The 20808-nt window shown below is 46.2% G+C and overlaps 1 protein-coding gene across 7 annotated transcripts in view; it reads left to right on the top strand.

Annotated features, from left to right (window-relative positions):
• Palm2akap2 (PALM2 and AKAP2 fusion) overlaps nucleotides 1-20808 on the top strand; it is a 409534-nt gene that overhangs the window by 374004 nt on the left and 14722 nt on the right. For all 7 annotated transcript variants that reach the window (XM_057790936.1, XM_057790937.1, XM_057790934.1 and 4 more), the window contains one exon: nucleotides 6608-9020. In XM_057790936.1, coding sequence (XP_057646919.1) covers nucleotides 6608-9020 — 2413 coding nt within the window. The remainder of the gene's footprint in view (nucleotides 1-6607; nucleotides 9021-20808) is intronic.

Here is a 20808-nt window from a genome sequence, read left to right as displayed (position 1 = left end):
ACCTGGGGAGGGATCCAGCCCAGGGCTTTCCCTGTGCCAGCAAGCCACACTCCCCACTGCATCCTGTTCATCTTCAATATTTGATTCTTTTTTAAAATGATTTTATTTAACTTTATTTTATATGAATCGGTGTGAAGGTGTCAGATTCCCTGGCACTGGAGTTTCAGACAGTTGTAAACTGCCATGTGGGTGCTGGGAATTGAACCCGCGTCCTCTGGAAGAACAGTCAGAGTTCTTAACTGCTGAGCCATCTCTCCAGCCCCAGATTTGATTCTTCTTAAAAATAGTAATAATAATTTTGTTTTTGTTTGTTTAGAGACAGGGTCTCTTTCATTATGTAGCTCTGACCTAGAACTTGAAATGCAGACTGCCTCGCCTCCCAATTGCTGGGTATTAATTTTGTTTCTAATTAATTGTGTATACTTAAGTCTGTTCGTGTGTGGGTACGTGCGTGGGAATGTAGGTGTCCATGAGAGCGAGAAGAGGGTATCAGGTCCCCCGGAACCAGAGTTCTAGAATATTGTGGACATCTCATCTGGGTGTGGGAAATGCACTAGGCTCCTCTGCAAGAACTGTAAGTGCCCCTAACTGCTAAGCCATCCCTCCAACTCACAGGATTTGACTTTTAAGGATATTTTATGAAAATTTTCTTTTGGCTTTAGCAACAAATAACATTTCCCAGTTGTGTTTAGCTTTGAACTACAGATAAACATTTAAGGATCCGAGGTGGGTTAGGATTTGGGAGGATGGAAGTACTCTTGGCCTGATATTTCTAAAATGATTCCTTTAATCTCTCGATGTCATCAAGTTTGTTCTGAAAATCATAATCCAGTGCCTTTCTCTTCTCAAGAAAGCCAGAGTCTCTCGAGAAAGAAGTTAATTGGTCATTCGTGCTTTGGTGTAAAATTGCTTAAAAATCAAGTTTTTTACATTTACATTCCCCATTTTACATTTTCATAATGCATATTAAATACTTTTTTTCTAAACTTAATTCTCAAAAAGTGTTTGAGAGATGTTGTTAGCCCTGCTCAACAAGGAACTGCATCTGCAGAAAAGCTCAGTAGCTCACAGAAAATAAGTGCCCAACAGAATGCTTCCTGGAAGACTCAAGACTGACTCCGGATCTAAATTTTGGAGTTGTAAATTCTCTTAAACTAATTTGCTTGACTGTTGAACCTTTTTTTTTTTTTTTTTTTTTTTTTTTTTTTTTTTTTTTTTTTTTTTATAAATACTGGCAGCTTTAGATGAGCAAAGGGGGTTACTTGGTTATTTTAGAAGCAGGTCTGGAGCCAAATTCCAGCACTCACACTGACATTTATTAAGCAAACAACATAAAAATAGCTATAAAATCCTGATCTGGGTCTCTCACACAAGGGGATGTTGTACTTTTGCATAGGAGGGATTTTGTTACCACATTAAACACCCCATGTTCTCTGAACCCAAGATTGAAAACCAGACTTTTAGTTCTCAGACCTCAAAAATGAGCGACTCTGAATCTCTGCAAGTCAGGATCAACCTGGGGCTCACACTCTTCGTGCAGGGGTCAGGGGAGTCTCTAACCACAGATGGTGGCTTCTTCCCAGATGGAGGTTCAAACACCTCCTCCTCCTCCTTTTCTTTCTTTCTTTCTCTTTCTTTCTTTCTTTCTTTCTTTCTTTCTTTCTTTCTTTTTTCTTTTTTTTTTTTGGAGACAGTTTCTCTGCCTAACTTTGGAAACTGTCCTGGAAACTCAGGGTGACCTCGAACTCACAGAGACCGTTCTGCCTCTGCCTCCTGAGTGCCCAATTCACTTCACCATTTTAGTATACTAATAGCAAGCCACTGGTTTCACTAATAGAAACCCATTTCTCATTTTAATTATGCCAACTAGCAAATCCTTCCAAGTCTGCAGGACTAAAGGAAGCTGGAAGTACTGGAGGAAGCCACCTTTGGAGTGTGGGACTTCTGAATCGTCTGGGTGACCACTCCTTTGGTTTCTAGCCTCAGTTAGGATGGGCAGTCTGCCCCCTGGAATGCAGCTTAAATGCATTTCAGAAGCACGCAGCTGCATTATATTATATTGTCTTTGCCCATGAATTCCAGAGTCAATTGGAGACATCCTCACTGCTGGCTGTTCTGGGAAGCCAGCTGGAGGGCAGGTATTAAGACTCCACCTGGAGGGTTGTCTGTAGCCTACAAAAGATCGCCCACAAGCCCTTTGCACCCTACATTCAACCTCAGAAACCCGCACGGGTGGTTTTTCGCTTCTCCTTATTCCGTTAGAGGAGATCACCTCTGACAGGCTTCCCCGTCAGTGTCACGGACGTGCGTTTTATCTGAAACTGGATTCCGGTTCACCTTATCTGAAGCCTGGAGAAAATTCTGGTTCTTCCCTTATCTTCAAAGGGAGCAAGGCGCACATTGGCCGCCTTAAACAAGGCATCATTTCGTGATGTCAAGCCCAGACTCCTGCAATCTGGATTCCTTTGCCAGTTCCCCTTTACCCGGTGCAGTTGCTGGTGGCTTCGATTGTGTCAGGCCTGGGGCCCTTGCTCTTTCGTCACCGTTGGTGCCGAACTTTCTGTCCCCTGAAGGGATGGAATTGAGCATCAGCCAGGAAGAAAATCTCTTAAGTGTGTGGAAAGAAAATGATTGGGCGTTCTGTAACTCGCAGGAAGGGAAACTCTTTCCTTGTTTATGCCTTCTAGTGTGAAGTTAAAAAAAAAAAAAAAAGTATTGGAAAGCAATCTTGTCAAGCTATACCATCAGCCCAAACTTAGATTTTGTTGTTGTTGATTTTCTAGGCGGGATTTCTCTGTGTAGCCCTGACTGTGCTGGAACTTGCTATGTAGAACAGACCGACCGCAAGCTCCCAGAGCTCCCCACCTGCCTCTGCCTAGCTAGTGCTGGGATTACAGGCGTGTACCTGGCCTCCAAATTTTGATTGTTAAGCAATGGTTTTGAAAGTTATGTTTTATCCTTTTGTGAGGTGGGGGTGCACATTCGTGTCCTCTGCCATTATTGGTGTTGTCTGGAACTCAGTGAACAATTTGTCAAGAGTTGGCACTTCCCTTCCTCCATGCAGGCCCCAAGGATTGAACTCGGTTCATCAGGCTTGGTGGCTGGTGTTTTATCTTGTCTGCCCATTTAACCAGTGTGTTTAAGTAACTTGTTGTTTTGAGGTGAGGTCTTGCTCTGTAACACAGATTGTCTTCAAACTCTTGGCAGTCTTCCTGCCTCAGTCTCTCAAATTCTGGGGTTATAGGATGAGTCACCGTGCCCAGTTATCATTTGAGTATGTGTGTGTGTGTGTGTGTGTGTGTGTGTGTGTTTGTGAGAGGGAGGGAGGGACGGAGGGAGAGAGAGAGAGAGAATGTATATGAAGATCCGAGGTCAAATTCCTGTGTCCTTTGATTTTTGAGGGGCTCCCTGGGATTCTTAAATTAGGCCAGGCTGGGTGGCTGGTCCCAGGGTCCTCCCATGTCTACATCTCCAGCACAGGGATTACAAGCACAGGTTACCACAGCTGGCTTTCTTACATGGGTTCTGGGGCAAAACTCAGGTCTTCGTGTAAACACCATACTGACTGAGCCATTTCAAACCCCTATTTTTTTTTTTAACTCAGTTTAACAGAAGACAGAACTTGTGTTGTCATTTCTAACTCAAAGCCCATATATATGTATATTATATATATTATATATTATTCTTATATATATATTATTCTTGACATGGCAAAAATGTACTGCCAAGTGCTCCTTTCAGGCTTTCAGCATTTCATACCCAGCTGCTTCTAGTTCATGAAGGATTCCTTTGTGATCTAGACATGGTTTCTGGGCTCTCGAAAGAGCCGTCAGTGGATCAGCTTGGCACTCTTGAGCTTTGAAGTGCTTAAGAGAAAAGGACAGGGTTGATGCAGGAGCCAAAAATCCAGTTCCTTGAAAGTGCTGTGGAAGACGGGCTGGGTACCCCTGTTTTAGAGACTGACAGGTCCCCAGTGGAGTCAAGGGCTTCATTTGGCCTCACTGTATGAAAACTCTGGAATAAACTCGTGACTTCACAGGCAGCGTGGGAAGTCCAGCTTTTCTTCAGGAAAAGGCTTGTCACCCAGGGCTTAAGGTTGCTTCTCATTTCATCAGACTCTGCCAAATACATTCCCTGCCTGTTTAATGATATCACTGAGTAAATGCCTTCTGTTTCTCTTCCTTTATACGATAGTGTCTTCCTTCGCAATTGTTCTGAGGTGTTTCAGCAAAGCGTGGTTTTTGTTTTGTTTTTTTAACTTTCTTGTGTTCTCACTAGCTTCCTATTACTCCCTACTTTCCCTTCTAAAGTTAGAGAGAGAAGGGACACTCTGCTTTTCCTGTAGTTAATCACTGGCTTGCCGAGGCTGGAAGTCAGAAGTGACAAGCACCTTCCAGCACCTTCTCTGGTTGCGCTGCTCATTCTATAATCACGTTCCATGGAGCGAGCCAGCTTCGGCCCATGCTTACTAGAACTGAATGTCTGCCACTAAGTTTCTGCACTGAAAATTTCTGGATTTTTTTTTTTTTTTTTGGTTTTTTCGAGACAGGGTTTCTCTGTGGTTTTGGAGTCTGTCCTGGAACTAGCTCACAGAGATCCGCCTGCCTCTGCCTCCCAAGTGCTGGGATTAAAGGCGTGTGCCACCACCGCCCGGCCTTGGATTTTTTTTTTTTAAACTCCTGCCTTCCTGTACTGGAGAGTGAACCTAAGGGGTCCCATGCATGCTAGATAGGTGCTTATCCTCAGTATGTTTCTGTAATTCCTAAAGAGAGGAGTAGAAGGTGCTGACATCCACCTCATGAAACATGGCTTTGCTTTAATGGCATTAAAATGTCAGAGAAGAGCCCAGGAAGCAGCTTGGTGGTAGCATTTGCATAGCAGGCCCAAAGCCCCCACTGGCATAAAATAAGGAAGGTGGCAGTAAAACCTGTATTGACAGGCATCCTGCTTCATTCTAAAGATGAAAGAGCCCCCAATTCATGATGATCAAAGTGGTGGCCTTTAATCCCAGAAGCTGAGGGCAGAGGCAGGCAGATCTATGAGTTCAAAGTCAGCATGGTCTACATGGTGAGTTCTAGGACAGCCAGGGTTATACACAGAAATCCTGTCTGGAAAAACAAAGCAAACAGCAACAAAAACAGAAAATAATAAAAGCATTAGTGATTCTAGTGGGATGAAGGAAGGGTAAATGAAACCAAGGGATAGTGATAGATGTGTGTGAACATGTCATAATCAAAGGCATTGTTTTGTAGACCAAAAAAGAACTTTATTTTTTTTTTTTGGCAGAATTTCTCTGTGTAGCCTTGAGTGTCTTAGAACTCTCTATAGACCAGGCTGGCCTCAAACCCACAGAGATCCAGCTGAGGGTCTGTGTGCATGTATATATGCATTTCTGTATATGTATTTTTTTAATATATAATAAAAAACCCCTCAGAGTAACAGGTGAGCAGCCAGATAACAGTACTACGCAGACGCGACAATTGAGAGGAAAATGTGATGTCCTATGAAAAACATAAGATCCCATGTTCTTATTAATCACAGATTGTGATACCAGGTAGAAACATTTTAGAAACTGGAGTGACCATGCCATTGGCCACTAGCTCTTTACAGCTTCGGGTAGCTAAGGAGAGTTGTTATCCAGTTCTGGAGAACAGAACTGTGCAGTTAGTGGCCTTGGTTATGGTGTTTGTAACGTATGTGGTCAACTGCAGCCTTGGCAGTGGGGAACTGCAGCTTGTGAGAAGCCAGGAAAGGAATCTACTGCTTTCCAGTATATGATATAGAAAGAGTCCTAAGGTTTCTTAGCCCCAGAATAGTTGCATTACATCCGACCGAGAATTATATGTCTTTGAAAAGAAAAGTAGTTCCACAGAAAGACCTTCTTTATATACTTGGGGGTGCCTAGAAATAGTCTCGTCAGAAGCCCGTGATCGTCCGTAATGGTTGTACATTAACTATGTTATGTCTTTTACTTTAGTTTTGATTTCATTTAATGTTTTTCTTTGTGCGTGTGCACACACATCTGCATGCTTGCGTACCTCAGTGTGCATGTGGAGGTCCAAGAACAGCTAGCAAGAGTTGGTTCTTCGCCGGGCGGTGGTGGCGCACGCCTTTAATCCCAGCACTTGGGAGGCAGAGGCAGGTGGATCTCTGTGAGCTTGCTGACTGGTTCAGAGCCTGGCTTGTATTCAATTAGCTTTCAGGCCTCTCTGTGTAGGGATAGTACCGTCCACAGTGGGGTGGCATAGGATAGTACCGTCCACAGTGGGGTGGGATGGATAGTACTCTCCGCAGTGGGATGGGCCTCCATCAGTTAACCGACAAGATAATCCCGCCTAGACACACCCACAGGCAAATTCTGTAATCCTGGCTCTTCTCTCAGATGATCTAGGCTATATCAACTTGATAGTTTAAACTAACCAGGAGAGCTACACATTACCACACAGAATGGATATTTAAAAGACTATTGGAAGAGAGATCTCTATTCAAAAGAAAAAGTATGTGCTGCCGTTCGTTCCTATTTCCTGTGTTACTATGAGTAAAGCTGTGTGCATCTCTCTCCAGAAATGGGCATCTCACCCATACTTGTGTTTTCTCTTTCTTCCAGAAGCCTCCCCAGCTTTCTGAGGATGCTAACCAGCTGAGAAGTAAGCAGGACGACTGTGGTGACATTCGCCTGGAGCCTGCTGCCAGCTCTCCCTCCCCAGATCACAAAAACATGGAAATTGAGGTGTCTGTGGCAGAATGTAAAAGTGTGCCTGGAGTCACCTCTACCCCCCATTCCAAGGACCACTCTTCCCCCTTATACTTGCCCTCACACAATGGCCTCCTCGCTGATCACCATGAGTCCTTAGATAATGATGTTGTCAGAGAGATCCAATATCTAGATGAGGTGCTGGAGGCCAATTGCTGTGACTCCTCTGTGGATGGGACTTACAACGGAATCTCCTCCCCAGAGCCTGGTGCGGCCATACTGGTGAGCAGCCTGGGCTCACCTGCCTATACGCCTACCCCCTCAGCTACTCAGGCCGAACCCACTGAGAAAGCATCTGGCAGGCAGGTACCTCCTCACATTGAGTTCAGTAGAAGCCCTTCTGACATGGCTGAAGGAGAAAGAGCCAATGGGCATACCATTGACCAGCCCCGAGGCATGCTGGGGGATGGCCTGCAGGCCCCTGCCAGTCCCAGCTCCTCTACCAGCTCGCACTGCTCCTCCCGAGATGGGGAGTTCACGCTCACCACACTGAAGAAGGAGGCCAAGTTTGAGCTGCGTGCCTTCCACGAGGACAAGAAACCCTCCAAGCTCTTCGAGGAGGATGAACGTGAGAGGGAACAGTTCTGTGTGCGGAAAGTGAGGCCCTCGGAAGAGATGCTCGAGCTGGAGAAGGAGCGGCGGGAGCTCATTCGGAGTCAGGCCGTGAAGAAGAATCCGGGCATTGCTGCCAAGTGGTGGAATCCCCCCCAGGAAAAAACTATTGAGGAGCAGCTGGACGAGGAACATCTGGAGTCGCACAGAAAGTACAAGGAGCGCAAAGAGAGAAGGGCACAGCAGGAACAGCAACAGCTGCAGCAGCAGCAACAGCAGCAACAGCCTCTGCCCCAGCCCTGCACAGCCCCAGCTCCTCACGAACACCTAGACGGCATTGAACGCACCAAAGAGGATGTGGTCACCGAGCAGATTGACTTCTCTGCGGCACGCAAGCAGTTCCAGCTGATGGAGAATTCCCGGCAAACGTTGGCCAAGGGCCAGAGCACACCACGGCTCTTCTCCATCAAGCCGTTCTACAGACCTCTTGGATCCCTCAACTCAGATAAGCCGCCAACCATCTTGAGACCAGCTACTCTTGGGGGACCTCTGGAAGACTGCGGCAGCCAGGCAGCCAAGGGGCAGAGAGGGTCCTGTGTATCCGAGAGCCAGTCTCCAGGAGCAGGCCCGGGTAGCACTGCCACTCAGGGAAAGGAAGGGCCGTACAGTGAGCCTTCCAAACGTGGGCCCTTGTCTAAATTGTGGGCAGAGGATGGGGAGTTCACGAGTGCCCGGGCTGTTCTTACTGTAGTCAAGGACGAAGATCATGGGATTTTGGACCAGTTTTCAAGATCTGTCAATGTGTCTTTGACCCAAGAGGAGCTGGACTCAGGTTTGGACGAGCTGTCTGTGAGGTCTCAGGACACCACTGTCCTGGAGACTCTGTCCAATGACTTCAGCATGGACAACATTAGTGACAGTGGGGCTTCCAACGAGACACCCAGTGCCCTTCAGGAAAACTCTCTGGCTGACTTCCCTCTGCTCCAGACTCCCCAAACAGACAACCCCTCAGAGGGCCAAGAAGGAGTCTCCAAGTCCTTCAGCGACCATGGTTTCTATTCTCCTTCTTCCACACTGGGAGATTCCCCATCGGTGGATGACCCCTTGGAGTATCAGGCTGGGATCCTGGTGCAGAATGCCATCCAACAAGCCATAGCTGAGCAGGTGGATAAGGCTGAGCCGTATACCAGCAAGGAGGAGCCAGAACAGCAGGGACCCGAAGCAACAGCCGAGGGAGCCGAAAGCCTGGCTTCCGGCACCGGGAAACCCCAGAGCATGTTTGCGCCACCTCAGGTGTCCTCTCCCGTTCAAGAGAAAAGGGATGTGTTACCAAAGATCCTCCCCGTGGAGGACAAGGCACTCAGGGAAAAGGGACCCTCCCAGCCACTGGCAGCTGTACAGCCCAGCGGGCCAGTCAACATGGAAGAGAGCAGGCCCGAAGGAGGCTACTTCAGCAAGTACTCAGAGGCAGCCGAGCTGAGAAGCACAGCTTCCCTCCTGGCTACGCAAGAGTCTGATGTCATGGTTGGGCCCTTCAAACTGAGGTCAAGGAAGCAGCGGACTTTGTCCATGATCGAAGAAGAGATCCGAGCAGCCCAGGAAAGGGAAGAGGAGCTGAAGCGACAGAGACAAGCGGCACAGAGCGTCCCCAGCCCCAGGGCCAAGAATGCCCCATTGCTGCCTTCCAGAACTTCCTGCTACAAAACTGCTCCAGGTGAGTGACAGCCGCATCCTGAGCCCAGGTGTCATGCAGATCACCTGCTGCTTCCACGGTTCTGTGGGGAGCCTCCGTTATGCCTGTGGCAGGAGGATTTCCGCGACTGCGAGGATGCCACACTTAGGTGGTGGTTGCTGTTTCTCAGTGGGTACCAGGGCTCCTTGCCTCTCAGTCTGCCCAGTCTTGATTTATTGTATAGAGTCTTTATTTATTTATTTTTTCATTGGAGGGCTGCTTCTTGACCAAATGTGGCATGGACCCTGGTAGAGTGCACCCATGTGCCATCTGTGTCTTCAAGTCAGTAACTGGACCTTCAAAAGCTAGAGCTAAATCCATCTATTTTGGGGGATGTGTTCTACAACCCCTTTTGGGATGCTGGTTTTCTTCTTGGCAGTGATGGTCACCATGACTCAGTGTTGCTGGCTATAGACAATTCTGTCCATGTTCTTTGTGGGTGGGTTTGGTTTCCTTTATATGATCACAACCAGTTACAACCATGCAATAATAGACTACATGTAAGGTGGTCCCACAAGATACCACCCAGTGTGACATTATAACCATCTTGGTTTCTTTCTAAGTCTGTCTACTCTGTGATGCTCATACCATGAGATGGCCTAGCTATGTCTTCCTCAGACATTTCTCAGAATGTTTTCAACCTCCCAACCTCGTGCGAATTAATGTTGGATAATTATTGCTCACAGGCAGCCTCAATGGACAGAATTTTCAACATCTACCTGTATGTCCATCTTATTTATCTGTCATCTATCTATCTATCTATCTATCTATCTATCTATCTATCTATCTATCTATCTATCTATCTAGGAAACATGGGTTCATGCAGAGATCTTTTTCAAAAACTGGTAAGTGTGTGTGTGTGTGTGTGTGTGTAAAAGAGAGACTGTGAGTGTGCTCATGTCATGGTGTGCATTTAGAGGTCACTTGATACCTTTCAGGAATCAGTTCTCACCTTCCACCTTGTTGAGCAGGCTCTTGTTCCTGCACCTGGGCTGTGTAGCCCAGGCTAGCCAGTCTGCAGGCTTCCCTGTGTGTCTCTCATCTCTGCCTGTTGGGGCACCGGGAATACAAATGCACACTACTGCATCTAGATTTTGACTCAGATTCTCGGGATCCAAACTTGGATCGTCAGGGGTGCATGGCAAGTTGTTTTACCCACCCAGGCATCTTTTCATTCTGATTTAATAGAGTTCCTCACATTTGTCATATGATTTCCTTCCCTGGGGAGACAAATAATTCCCACCCACCCCCCTTTATGTGTTCCCACAGTCAAATCAAAGTACAGTTCACCAAGGTCCCCCTGGGGAGCCCATGAGCTTGTTGAACTTATTTACAGAGCACGGGTGCAGGGTTGCATATTGACCCCAAAGTTGCCGCACCGAGATGTCTTTATCTAGCTTGGATGATTGCTTCCTCATAACTGCATAAATAGAGTTCCCCCTTTGGTTAACCTTCCCTGGCCTATGGATTCTAGAGACTCCGGAGACCTGGAGGCTGTGCATAGTACTGTATACAAATGCCAGGGACGGGCAAGGCGGAGTAGTGGGACTCTCGGATGAGGGTTCAGTGACCTTCCCCACTCCCGCTTTCTCTGAGGGAACAGGCAACATACCCACTGGTGATCGTCTTCTGCCAGCCGGTACCGCTTGGTCTGATGCAGGTTTGCTGTTTTGTTCAGAGGACATGTTCTACGAAACACCTTTTCTCTTTCCACGTTTCCAGCTTCCCTTCCCATATATGCAGCTTCTTGATATCCTCAATATGTTATTTGTTTGACCTCTCTAGCCACACCATGGAACCAAACTCCTGTTTTCTTCATCAAATTATATACCAGTATTCATTTCTAGATGATCACTGTGCCAACCCCTATGCTGTTTACCTCTCTTAGTAAAGAGACCCTGTCCCTCGTCCACCTTGCTCTGACTCACGGTGGCTCCTCCCAACCCTCTGCAGGCATCGTGTTTTTTAGCACCACCAAATGACTCTTGGACCGAGTTGTTCAGGAAGGAAAGGGAAGGGAGGTGGAGGAGGAAGAGCCCAGAGATCTCCTTGATGGGCCTTTAATTCCTCCTGGTCCCAGGCCAGAGCCAGTTGAGTGCTTAAGGCAGGAAAACTGTCAGGGAAAGTTTTTGTTAGTGGTTAGCCACAAGATCGTGGCTTTTCCTGGCAATTCTCAGTTGTCAAGTTCACTTGAAACTCTTTGGGCCTGAGAGCTGGCTTGACACGGATGGCAGCTGAGCATCCTGTCCTAGAGAAAAGTCTTTGTACCGCTTGATTTCAGCCTCAACTTGGGAGTTACTGCACAAGCAGGCAATGGTGATACCCAGATGTTGGCAGCCTCGCTGATGGAGGCACAGTCTGTGTGTGTGTTGGCTCCTCCCACTTACATGGAAGGCAGGTATCATGGTTCCCTCACAGCTGCCGGTTACTGCCAATTCAGCCTACCCTGCTGGATTATTTCATTATAAACCTTTTCTAAAGTCCATATTATGGACGATGGACACTATAACAAAACACCTTGGGCTGAGTAATTTATGAACAATAGAAATTTATTTCTTACAGTTTTATAGACTAGGATGTCCAAGATTAAGGCTCTAGCAAGGCTCTACATTCTGGTTTATAGATAGAACCCCCTCTTGATGTCCTCATGTGGTGGGAAGGAGGAAGACAAGTAGTTCCTTGTGGCCTCTTTCATAAGGACATTAATCCCATCCCTGTTGACTCAGACCTCACGTTCGCATCACCTGTCTGAAGCTCCCCCCCTAAAAGCATACACTGGTACCTACATTTCAAGGACGCATGGGGTTCCCAAACACCAGATCACAGCAGCAGGTATTCTGGATTCTCCACTCGGTCTCAATGGAGCCTCTCACGCATCGCCCCCAGCTTTACTTCTAACACATCAACTGTTGAGTGTGAGACGTGCTGCTTCTTTGTCTGCACTTAGCGGATGCACTCGTCAGGCTTCCCTGTTAGTATTGGGTTTGCCCTACAAGAAGCCAGGGTTCCAGTGTTTGCCCCTTGACCTCCAGCAGGCTGGTCCCAGTTTCTCTAGAACCTTCTTCTGTGTGGATGCTGGTCTCCTTCCCCATGTCTTATCCTCACAGCATTCATTTTAGTCCCTCTGAAAAGATAGTAACTATCAGGTATGATGCCCATTTTTAATTCAATATTCAGGAGGCAGAGGCAAAAGGATCTCTATGAGTTCGAGGTCAGCCTGGTCTATGTTGTGAGTTCCAGGACAGCCAGGTCTATGTAATGTAGAAAGACCCATCTCAGAAAATAAACAAAAAAGTGCTGGGCAGTGGTGGTGGCACACCTTTAATCCCAGCACTCAGGAGGCAGAAGCAGGCGGATCTCTGTGAGTTCGAGGCCAGCCTGGTCTATAAGAGCTAGTTCTTTGACAACCAAAGCAGTTACACAAAGAAACCCTGTCTCAAAAAACCAAACTGGGTGTGTGTGTGTGGGGGGGGGAGACAGTAATTTATCGGTGTGTATGTTCTGTCCTGATCTTGTTGCCACATTGAACATAGTCATAGTGTGATGCACACAGACCCCATTAATTCATATTTATAGCCAGAATATGCAGAAAAGACACCATGGCTTCCTAGAATTACAGCGTGGAAAGATGAATCAAAATTTAAGTGAATAAAAACTTCACTTTTCTTTCCACTCCTGGAAACCTCTGGAGTATTGCTTGGCCAGGAGGAAGCTGACACATTACTCTGGCAATCTGTGGCTTAGAACTTCTGGTTCCAACATGGGCTTTTATGAATGAAATATTGCTAGCTCTCTTCTGCACCGCTTCATGCTTCCTGCCAGAAGTGACTCAGTTGGTTTTCTGTGTGATCGGATCAGATTAATGATAGTAGGTGCTGAAAAGTAATAACTCACTCCTTATCTGGGAGAAATCGTGCTGGCCACATGCTGCATCCTAAGACTGTAAACTGATAAAATCCACTGAGAACGGGTGTGCCAGAGAAGGAGAGATGTGCAAATTCTTCCCCCTGTTAGCTAAGAAAACCTCCATCAGCTAGGTATTGACAAGATGCCTGGAAGGTGTTTCCTTCTCCTACCCCCCTTTATAAGAGAGTTGGCGAAGGCCTATAATTCCATCTACCTAGGAGGCTGAAGCAGGGACCTCATGTTCAAGGCCTGTCTGTGCTAGAGAGAGCAGGAGGCCAGTTTAGGTAGCTTAACAAGATCCTTTCTCAAAATACACAAGGAAGGAAAGGGCTGGAGGAGTTCAGTGGTAGAGCGCTTGCTGAGCATGTATAAGGCCATAGGTTCAATCCCCATACCTCGGAAAGGAGAGAAAGGAAGAAGAAAAAAGAAGCCCTTTGACAGGTTATGAGCCCAGTTTGAAGAGGAAACCCATACATTAGAGTAAAATACCCTTGAGGAGAGAATGGGGTGTGCCTCCCCAAACATCTTTTAAAACCCAAGCAATAATTAAGAGCCCCCAAAGTCCTTGCGTATTGTGGGTGCCAATACCCAGTTCTCAGTGCTTTTATCTGTTATTAGGTCACCTGGCTGTCATTTCCAGCTTCTAAGAACGCCAGGGAAATTCAGGGAGGTGGTGAGCAACTTTGTTTTCTGATAGTGTCTGTTTTCACACCGGATGTTGACCTGATAGAGCAACTTGGATGGTTTTCGAGGTGAAGTAGTATATTATGGGGAACGGTTAAAGAAAAAAGGAGGTAGGCATGAACATCGAGCCCCACTGCTTGGAGCATCTGCCCATGTCTTTTCATAGGGGGTGACCGGATGGCTGTGTAGAAAGGCTTAGCGACATATGTCTGAAATCCTAGCACTCAGAATGAGGCAGGAGGGTTACCAGGCCAGCCTGAGCAACACTGGAAAGTTAAGGCTAGCCTGAACAGCATAATAAGAACTTGTCTGCACATGCTCCCCCTTTCCCCCCATCCACTCACACAAAGAAAAATCTAGAGGGAACCTTGTTGTCAGTTTGGGCTATAGTTCTGCATGAGTTGATTATTGTCTTAATATAAAAAATATTAACCTGTTTGTTACCCCTTCCTCTTTATTATCTTCAAATATCATAAAGGGAAATTGTAAGCAGAAAAACAAGTACTGATGGATGTTAGAGCAATGCCTCTGCGGTGGAGCCCGTGGCTTGTTCTGTGCTAAAAGAGTCAGAGGATGACCAGGCGGTAGTGGTGCACGCCTTTAAGTCCAGCACTCAGGAGGCAGAGGCAGGCAGATCTCTGTGAGTTCGAGGTCAGCCTGGTGTACAAAAGCTAGTCTCAGGACAGCCAGGGCTGTTACACAGAGAAAGCCTGTCTCAAAAATCCCCAAAAACAAACAAACAAGCAAGCAAGCAAAGCCAGAGGAGGCCAAACTTCATTGCACCTGCTGGCAGCTGCTGGGGACGGGAGGATTCTTCTGTAATGGAATAAGGCTTTCCATCAAGAAGTATGGCGAACCCAGTTTAGACAGCTCAGAGAAGTTCAGCTGGCTGTGTGAAGCAGCAGGAGCTTTATGTGGAATGTCCGACAGGTGCTTGGTGTCTGTCGCTCTGTTTCCTGAACATTCTTTGCTGAATAAATCTAATCCTGCTGGCTGCAGCTTAGCAAGACCTTAAAAGCAGTATGCAATACTAGTTACTTCAGTTACTTCATTCATATTTTCTCATTTGCCATCACTTAGCTTACTCCTCCCAATACACACACATGATATGAAGACATGAAACTATATACACATATGTACACATGAATGTGTATACACATACATAAATATTTTTTTGAGACAAAGTCTTACTCTTAGCTCAGGTTTCTCTGGAACTCTCTCTCTCTCTTTCTCTCTCTCTCTCTCTCTCTCTCTCTCTCTCTCTCTATCCCCATCCATTCAACCATCTATGTAGTTCTAAGCTATCAATGGCCTATGTGCATGGGTTTGGCCCAAAGAGGTGACCTTGATGGCTTGCTGATATTTTCAGAACTGAATATAGGCTAAATTTCTGGCACTATTCAATGATTTAGGCAGATGGGGGATGTTAGCTATCTAGGCTGGTTGCCTTATAAGTTTTCTCTGCCAATTCATTTCCCAGAAAGAAGCTTAGCCATTCTTTCCAGAGTCAAGGTCATACCCAAAACCTACAAAGGAACTGGATTAATCTGAGTATGAGCAGGGATTGGTGTTCACTCTTTTGATTGAACCCATGTTTGGCGTCATGAGATCAAAGTCAATGACATTTGGTCACTGGTAGTCATGGAGCATGATAGTTGCCTTTTAAACATTCTCTGTCCCTTTGAACTTCCCTGTACTTCACTGATCTTAACCCAACAAATGTCTTTCTTTATAAAGTACCCACTGTTTCTAAAGAAATCGATAAGAAAAGCCCACATGAATGCAGTGTTATTTTTGGACATTACTCTCGAAGGCTTTGAAAACTAATTATCGTGTTCCGACCTGTCAATCTCGATCCCGAGAAGGATTAGACTCCAGGCTATCCTCTGTGCAGGCCTGTGCATGGTCATGGCTTTCAGGTAACGCCATCTGAAGAAAGCAAACCCTTTCGCTTCAGTTTAACTCCCTCCCGTGGACGTCAATTCTTCCGTATTCAAGTTGTGTTAGCCCCTGGGTGATTGATCCTGGGTGATTGACCCTGCCTTGCCTCCTGGTTGTGCTCATACCTTGTGGGAGGCACCACATGGGGTCCTCATTGCTAACATACGCATGGCTACTCCGTGCTCTGGGAATTAAGACAACTCTTTCCCAGGAATCAGACTCAGCCACAGACAAGGAAAGTCTTCAGTCTCAATCTTACAGAGAGGAAGTGAATCAAAAGGCCTAATTCTTGCAAGATCCCTGTTGAGGAATGTGAGCTAATCAAAGCCAGCTTGGAAGCAGGATGTCCCGACCCGTGACTGCTGGAGCCTGGACAGGATATGACCGCGACTCCTACTAGACTTGTGTACTTCCCAAGGAGCTTGGTTTTTTGGATGCATTTGATCTTTGTGAATAAGTCTCTGCGAGGATGTGGAAGGCTGACTGGGAGAGGGGTATTATACAAAAGAACCAGTCAAGGATGGTAGGTTCTTTAGAGGAGCCAGTTACTCCTCTAGAGTCACATCTGAAGTTCAGTTCCGTGCTAGCTGTGCGAACGGTTAGTTCATTTCGCCTCCATAAACCTGTTTCCTCGTCAGTAAAAATGGGAACAATAGAGTAACAGCCTTCCCAAAATTTTAAAAACACTGTCTGGTACATAAAAGGCTCCCAAGAATCGGTATTATCGGACTGGAGAGGTGGCCTAGTGGCGGAGGGCACTTGTTCTTTCCGATGACCCTGGTTCAGTTCCCGGCACTCACATGTGGGATGATAGCCATTCAACTCGAGCTCAAGGGGTCAAAAAGCGCATTTCTGATCTCTGCAGGTTCTAGGCATGTGTGTACTGTGCATAATACACGCAAGCAAAGCTCTCACGCCCATGATATGAATAAATCTTTAAAACTACTTTTTAAAATTAATTTCATTTCATTTTATGGACATCAGTGTGAGGGTTTCAGATCCTCTGGACCGGAATTACAGACAGTTGTGAGCTGCCATGTGGGTGCTAAGAACTGAACCTGGGTCCTCTGGAAGAGAACCAGTGCTCCTAACCACTGAGCCATCTCTCCAGCCCCTTAAAACTGTCTTTAAGGTTTATTACTATGGATTTATGGTTGCTTCTGGGCTTTAAGAAAAGGCCCAGAGACGTGCCACCGGTAAGCTGTTCTTTCTCAGTGACCATGACCTCCAGATACATACCTGAACGTGCTGTACGAGTCAGTTTCATTCTAGTTGAGAGAACTCCCTTAGAATTAAGGTTTCCCATGTAAAACCTGACTTCGGGAAGGAGTTTTACTATGTCACAACACAAAGGATGTCCGTGCTAAAATGTACTCAGTAACACTAAATTTACACACACTACCATAGAAGTGTTCCCTGGAGAATCTCAGAACAGAACACACACCTTTAACCCCAGCACTCTTGAGGCAGATCTCTTGAGTTTGAGGCTTGCCTGGACTACCGAGTGAGTTCCAGGGCCACCAAGGCTACACAGAGGAACACTGTGCTGGGATTAAGGGCATGTACCACCACCATCCCAGCTTTATTTCTGTCTTCTAATCGCATTTTAAACCAATCATCTTCAGAGAAACAGAGCTCCTCCCCTCCTAGGGTCTCACTTTCTTCCATTCAGGTTCACAGCGATCCATTCCCTCCTGCCTACCCCAACTAACTTTGAAGCAACCATATTTGCTAGTTCTTCAGACTTATTCCACCTTCCAGGGCCTTTCTTATTCCTGTTTTTATGATCTAAGAGTTCCCGTCATCCCATTCTCCCACCTGGGGGCCTTCAAAGGAAGAGATAAAAGAAGGAAAATTGCTCCTGGTGTGGGGGTCACAGCAGGAGCCGCACAAGCCCGTGTGTTTGGGGGGGCTGATGATGAGGAAGTAGAAACTGCAGCTCTGGGTTCATCTGAGCGGCTTTATGCTGGTCGACTCCCCCGCCCCCCTGCTATGTGAAGAAAAGAGGCCATTGACAGAGGCGCAGGCCGGGCACGTCATCTGGTGGGTGTTTTTGTTCAGTTTGGTTTGGTTTTTTAAATTCAAGTGGATGATAGCTTTTTCTCTTGAGAAATGTTAGGAACAAAGGATCTTTGAGTTATGACTGCGGACTCCGCAGACAGAGGGTGCAATAATCACCCAAATTCAAACTTGCTTTACATACTCATACCAAAATATCTAACCCTCTGGAGTCTGCATCTCAGGCTTTTTGGAAGACTCGAGTCGGCAGGCATGACATGCTCTGCCCCAGCAGACACAGCCTTCCCTGCATTCTGTGAGTAAGAAATGTTACACATTCTTTATTCTGCCCACTGTTGGTACAGCCTACCCAAGGGAAACCCCAAAACACAGCCAAGCATGGAGATCTTCTCTGGACCAGAAAATGCTTTAACTATTTCTGGTGCATAGATAGGAAACATGTTCAGACTTCCTAGTTGCCTTTTCTCTTGAGGGGAGACAGCATGGGCTGGTCCCAAGGGAAATCCTAACGCCCTTCTTGCTTCTGAGCCTGCCTGGCTGAATTGAGTTTGACATCGGAAGCTTCTCGAGTGTGTCGAGAGTGTGTACCCTTGGAAGGGGCACAGACCCAGTGAACCCAGCAAGTGAAGGTTAAAATGATCAGGTTGATCCATTTATTTCTGCCTGAACTAATTATATTTAAAATAAATATTTCCAGTCTGGGTGTGATGGAACACCTTTGTAATGCCAGCACTTGAGAAGTGGAAACAAGAGAATCAGGAGTTTGAGACCAGCCTGGGCTGTATGAGAGACTCTTCAAAAGAAAAAAAAAAGATCTGGTTTATTTTATATTTTAAAATTTATTTGTGCCGAAGTAGATGCATTTGGGGAGGCTGAGGCAGGAGGATTACCATATATTACTGAAAAATGAGGATATGACTGCCCCAAGGTATGGTTGAGGAGAGGGTTTTATTGTAGATATGAGGGCAGGACATCTGGAAGAGTCAGACTGAACTGGACCAGGGGGAAGAGAGAGAGAGAGAGAGAGAGAGAGAGAGAGAGAGAGAGAGAGAGAGAGAGAAGACCAAGAGAGATCTAGAAGTGAAGCTACAGAAGCAAGGAAAAGGAAGCAGAAGCCCCGCCTTGAGGGAGAGCTTTAGGGTAGGGGGTGGGGTGAAGAGTGATGGGTGGAGCCACAGGCGCTGAGAGAGACTTGTTCCAGGTTTCTTGACCTAACAAGGGCAACAATACCACAAGTTTCAGGGACCAGGGCTTGGCAATCCTTAGGGAGGCTATTCTGCTGCTGACCGGACCCTTCTGTTCATGTGGGGCCGATTTTCACCCTCAAGTGAAATGTTTGCCTTCTTCCCCACTGCTAGTAACTGGGGGTGGAGCCCAGGGCCTCACACGCGCTGGGCAAGCACTCTGCCCCCTCCTTTTTTTTCCCTCGCAGTATTAGTTCAGGCTGACCTTGAACTTGAGAGCTTCCTGCCTCTCCCTCCCTAGTGATAGGACTACAAGAATTTACCACCACACCCAACTTATTCTGCCTTTGTGGCCCGCTTTTTCTTACTTCCCCTCAAGGATTCCTCTCAATTCATGGCTAAAGTGTGATTGGAAGTGATTAAATAATACTCCATAACTAAATGGGTATTTGCCTGTTCATCCACAGGCAAATAAGTTGGTTTAAATATGAAAAACAAAAGAAATTCTGGTGTACAGCTTTATGTCTTTGCTTAGATATTGGCTGGACTTGCATGGTTTTCCCTTGGGGGTTGGTCAGCTATTATATATTAGAGAATTTCCTGAGCCATTTTCCTTCTGGCATTAGTAGGAATTCCATGAAGCAGGGTTCTCCTGTTAAATGAATTTAAGCGATCTGTGCTCCCATTCATGAATTAGAGGTTCACAGCTATAGCTATATCAACACAGAAACAAGAAGTCTTCTCATAAGACTTTTCCACACATCAACACACCTTTTAAATGATTTATTATGTTTACACACACACACACACACACATATATGTATACATATATATATATATATATATATATATATGCATACACATCATGCATACTGTCTTAGTTAGGGTTTCTATTGCTGGGAAGAGACACCATGACCAAGGCAACTCTTAAGAACAAAACATTTAATTGGGGCCTTGCTCACAATTTCAGAGGTTTAATCCCTTATCATTATGGCAGGAAGCATGACTATGTCAGGCAGACACCGGTGCAGTGACTGAGAGCCACATCCTGAGCCGAGAGAAAGACTATGGGTTTGGCATGGGCTTTTGAAACCTCAAAGTCCATCCTCAGTGACATACTTCCACCAAGGCCACACCTCTTAACCTTTCTAATTCCTTCAAGTAGTGCCACTCCCTGGTGAGTGAGCATTCAGATATATGAGCCTATGGGAACAAACCACCACATGGACACATTTATTGTGTATGGTTATGGGTGGGTATCTTAGTTAGGGTTTCTATTTTCTATTGCTGTGAAGCAACACCATGACCACTGCAACCGTTATAAAGGAAAACCTTTAATTGGAATGGCTTACAGTTGCAGAGGTTTAGTTTACTATTGTCATGGCGTAGACACATGTGGTGCTGGAGAAGGAGCTACATCTTGATCCTGCAGGCAACAGGAAGTTAGCTGAACTAGGTGTGACTTGAGCATAGGAGACCTTAGAGCCCACCCCCACAGTGACGTACTTCCTCCAACAAGGTCACAGCTCCTAATAGTGCCTCTTCCTAGGAGTTTATAGGGACCAATTACATTCAAGCTACCACAGCGGTGTGGGTGTGTGCCTGCCGTGATGTACACGTGGAGGTCAGGGAGCAGTTGGAAGGAGTCAGTTATTTCTCTTTACATTACATGGATCCCAGACATTGAACTCAGGTCATTAGGCTGGACAGCAAATACCTTCACCTGCTGAGCCATCTTGCTGACCCATACACCCCCGTTTTAACCCAGTGTTTGGCAATTTACTTGTGCAAGGCTGTTGATGTGTCTGTAGCATTGAGGATTATTTCGTACAGCCAAGACAGTAGGAATGAGCCCAGACATGTGAGACCGCCTGCCCTTAATTGTCTTCAAAATGTGAAGTACAAATAGTTCCATTATTTTAGAGAAGATTATGTTTACGAGACACATTAGCAATGCTTCCTTGCCTCCACTCAGAACCACAGGCTGCTTTTGTCCCGCTGATCTCTTTGTCACAGTCGCAGAGGTTACGCTGTAC

Source organism: Chionomys nivalis, chromosome 16 (assembly GCF_950005125.1).
Source record: "Chionomys nivalis chromosome 16, mChiNiv1.1, whole genome shotgun sequence".
In the NCBI taxonomy this organism is placed as follows: Eukaryota; Metazoa; Chordata; class Mammalia; order Rodentia; family Cricetidae; genus Chionomys; species Chionomys nivalis.
The sequence above is the reverse complement of the archived record's forward strand: the minus strand, read 5'-3'. Positions and strand labels throughout refer to the sequence as shown.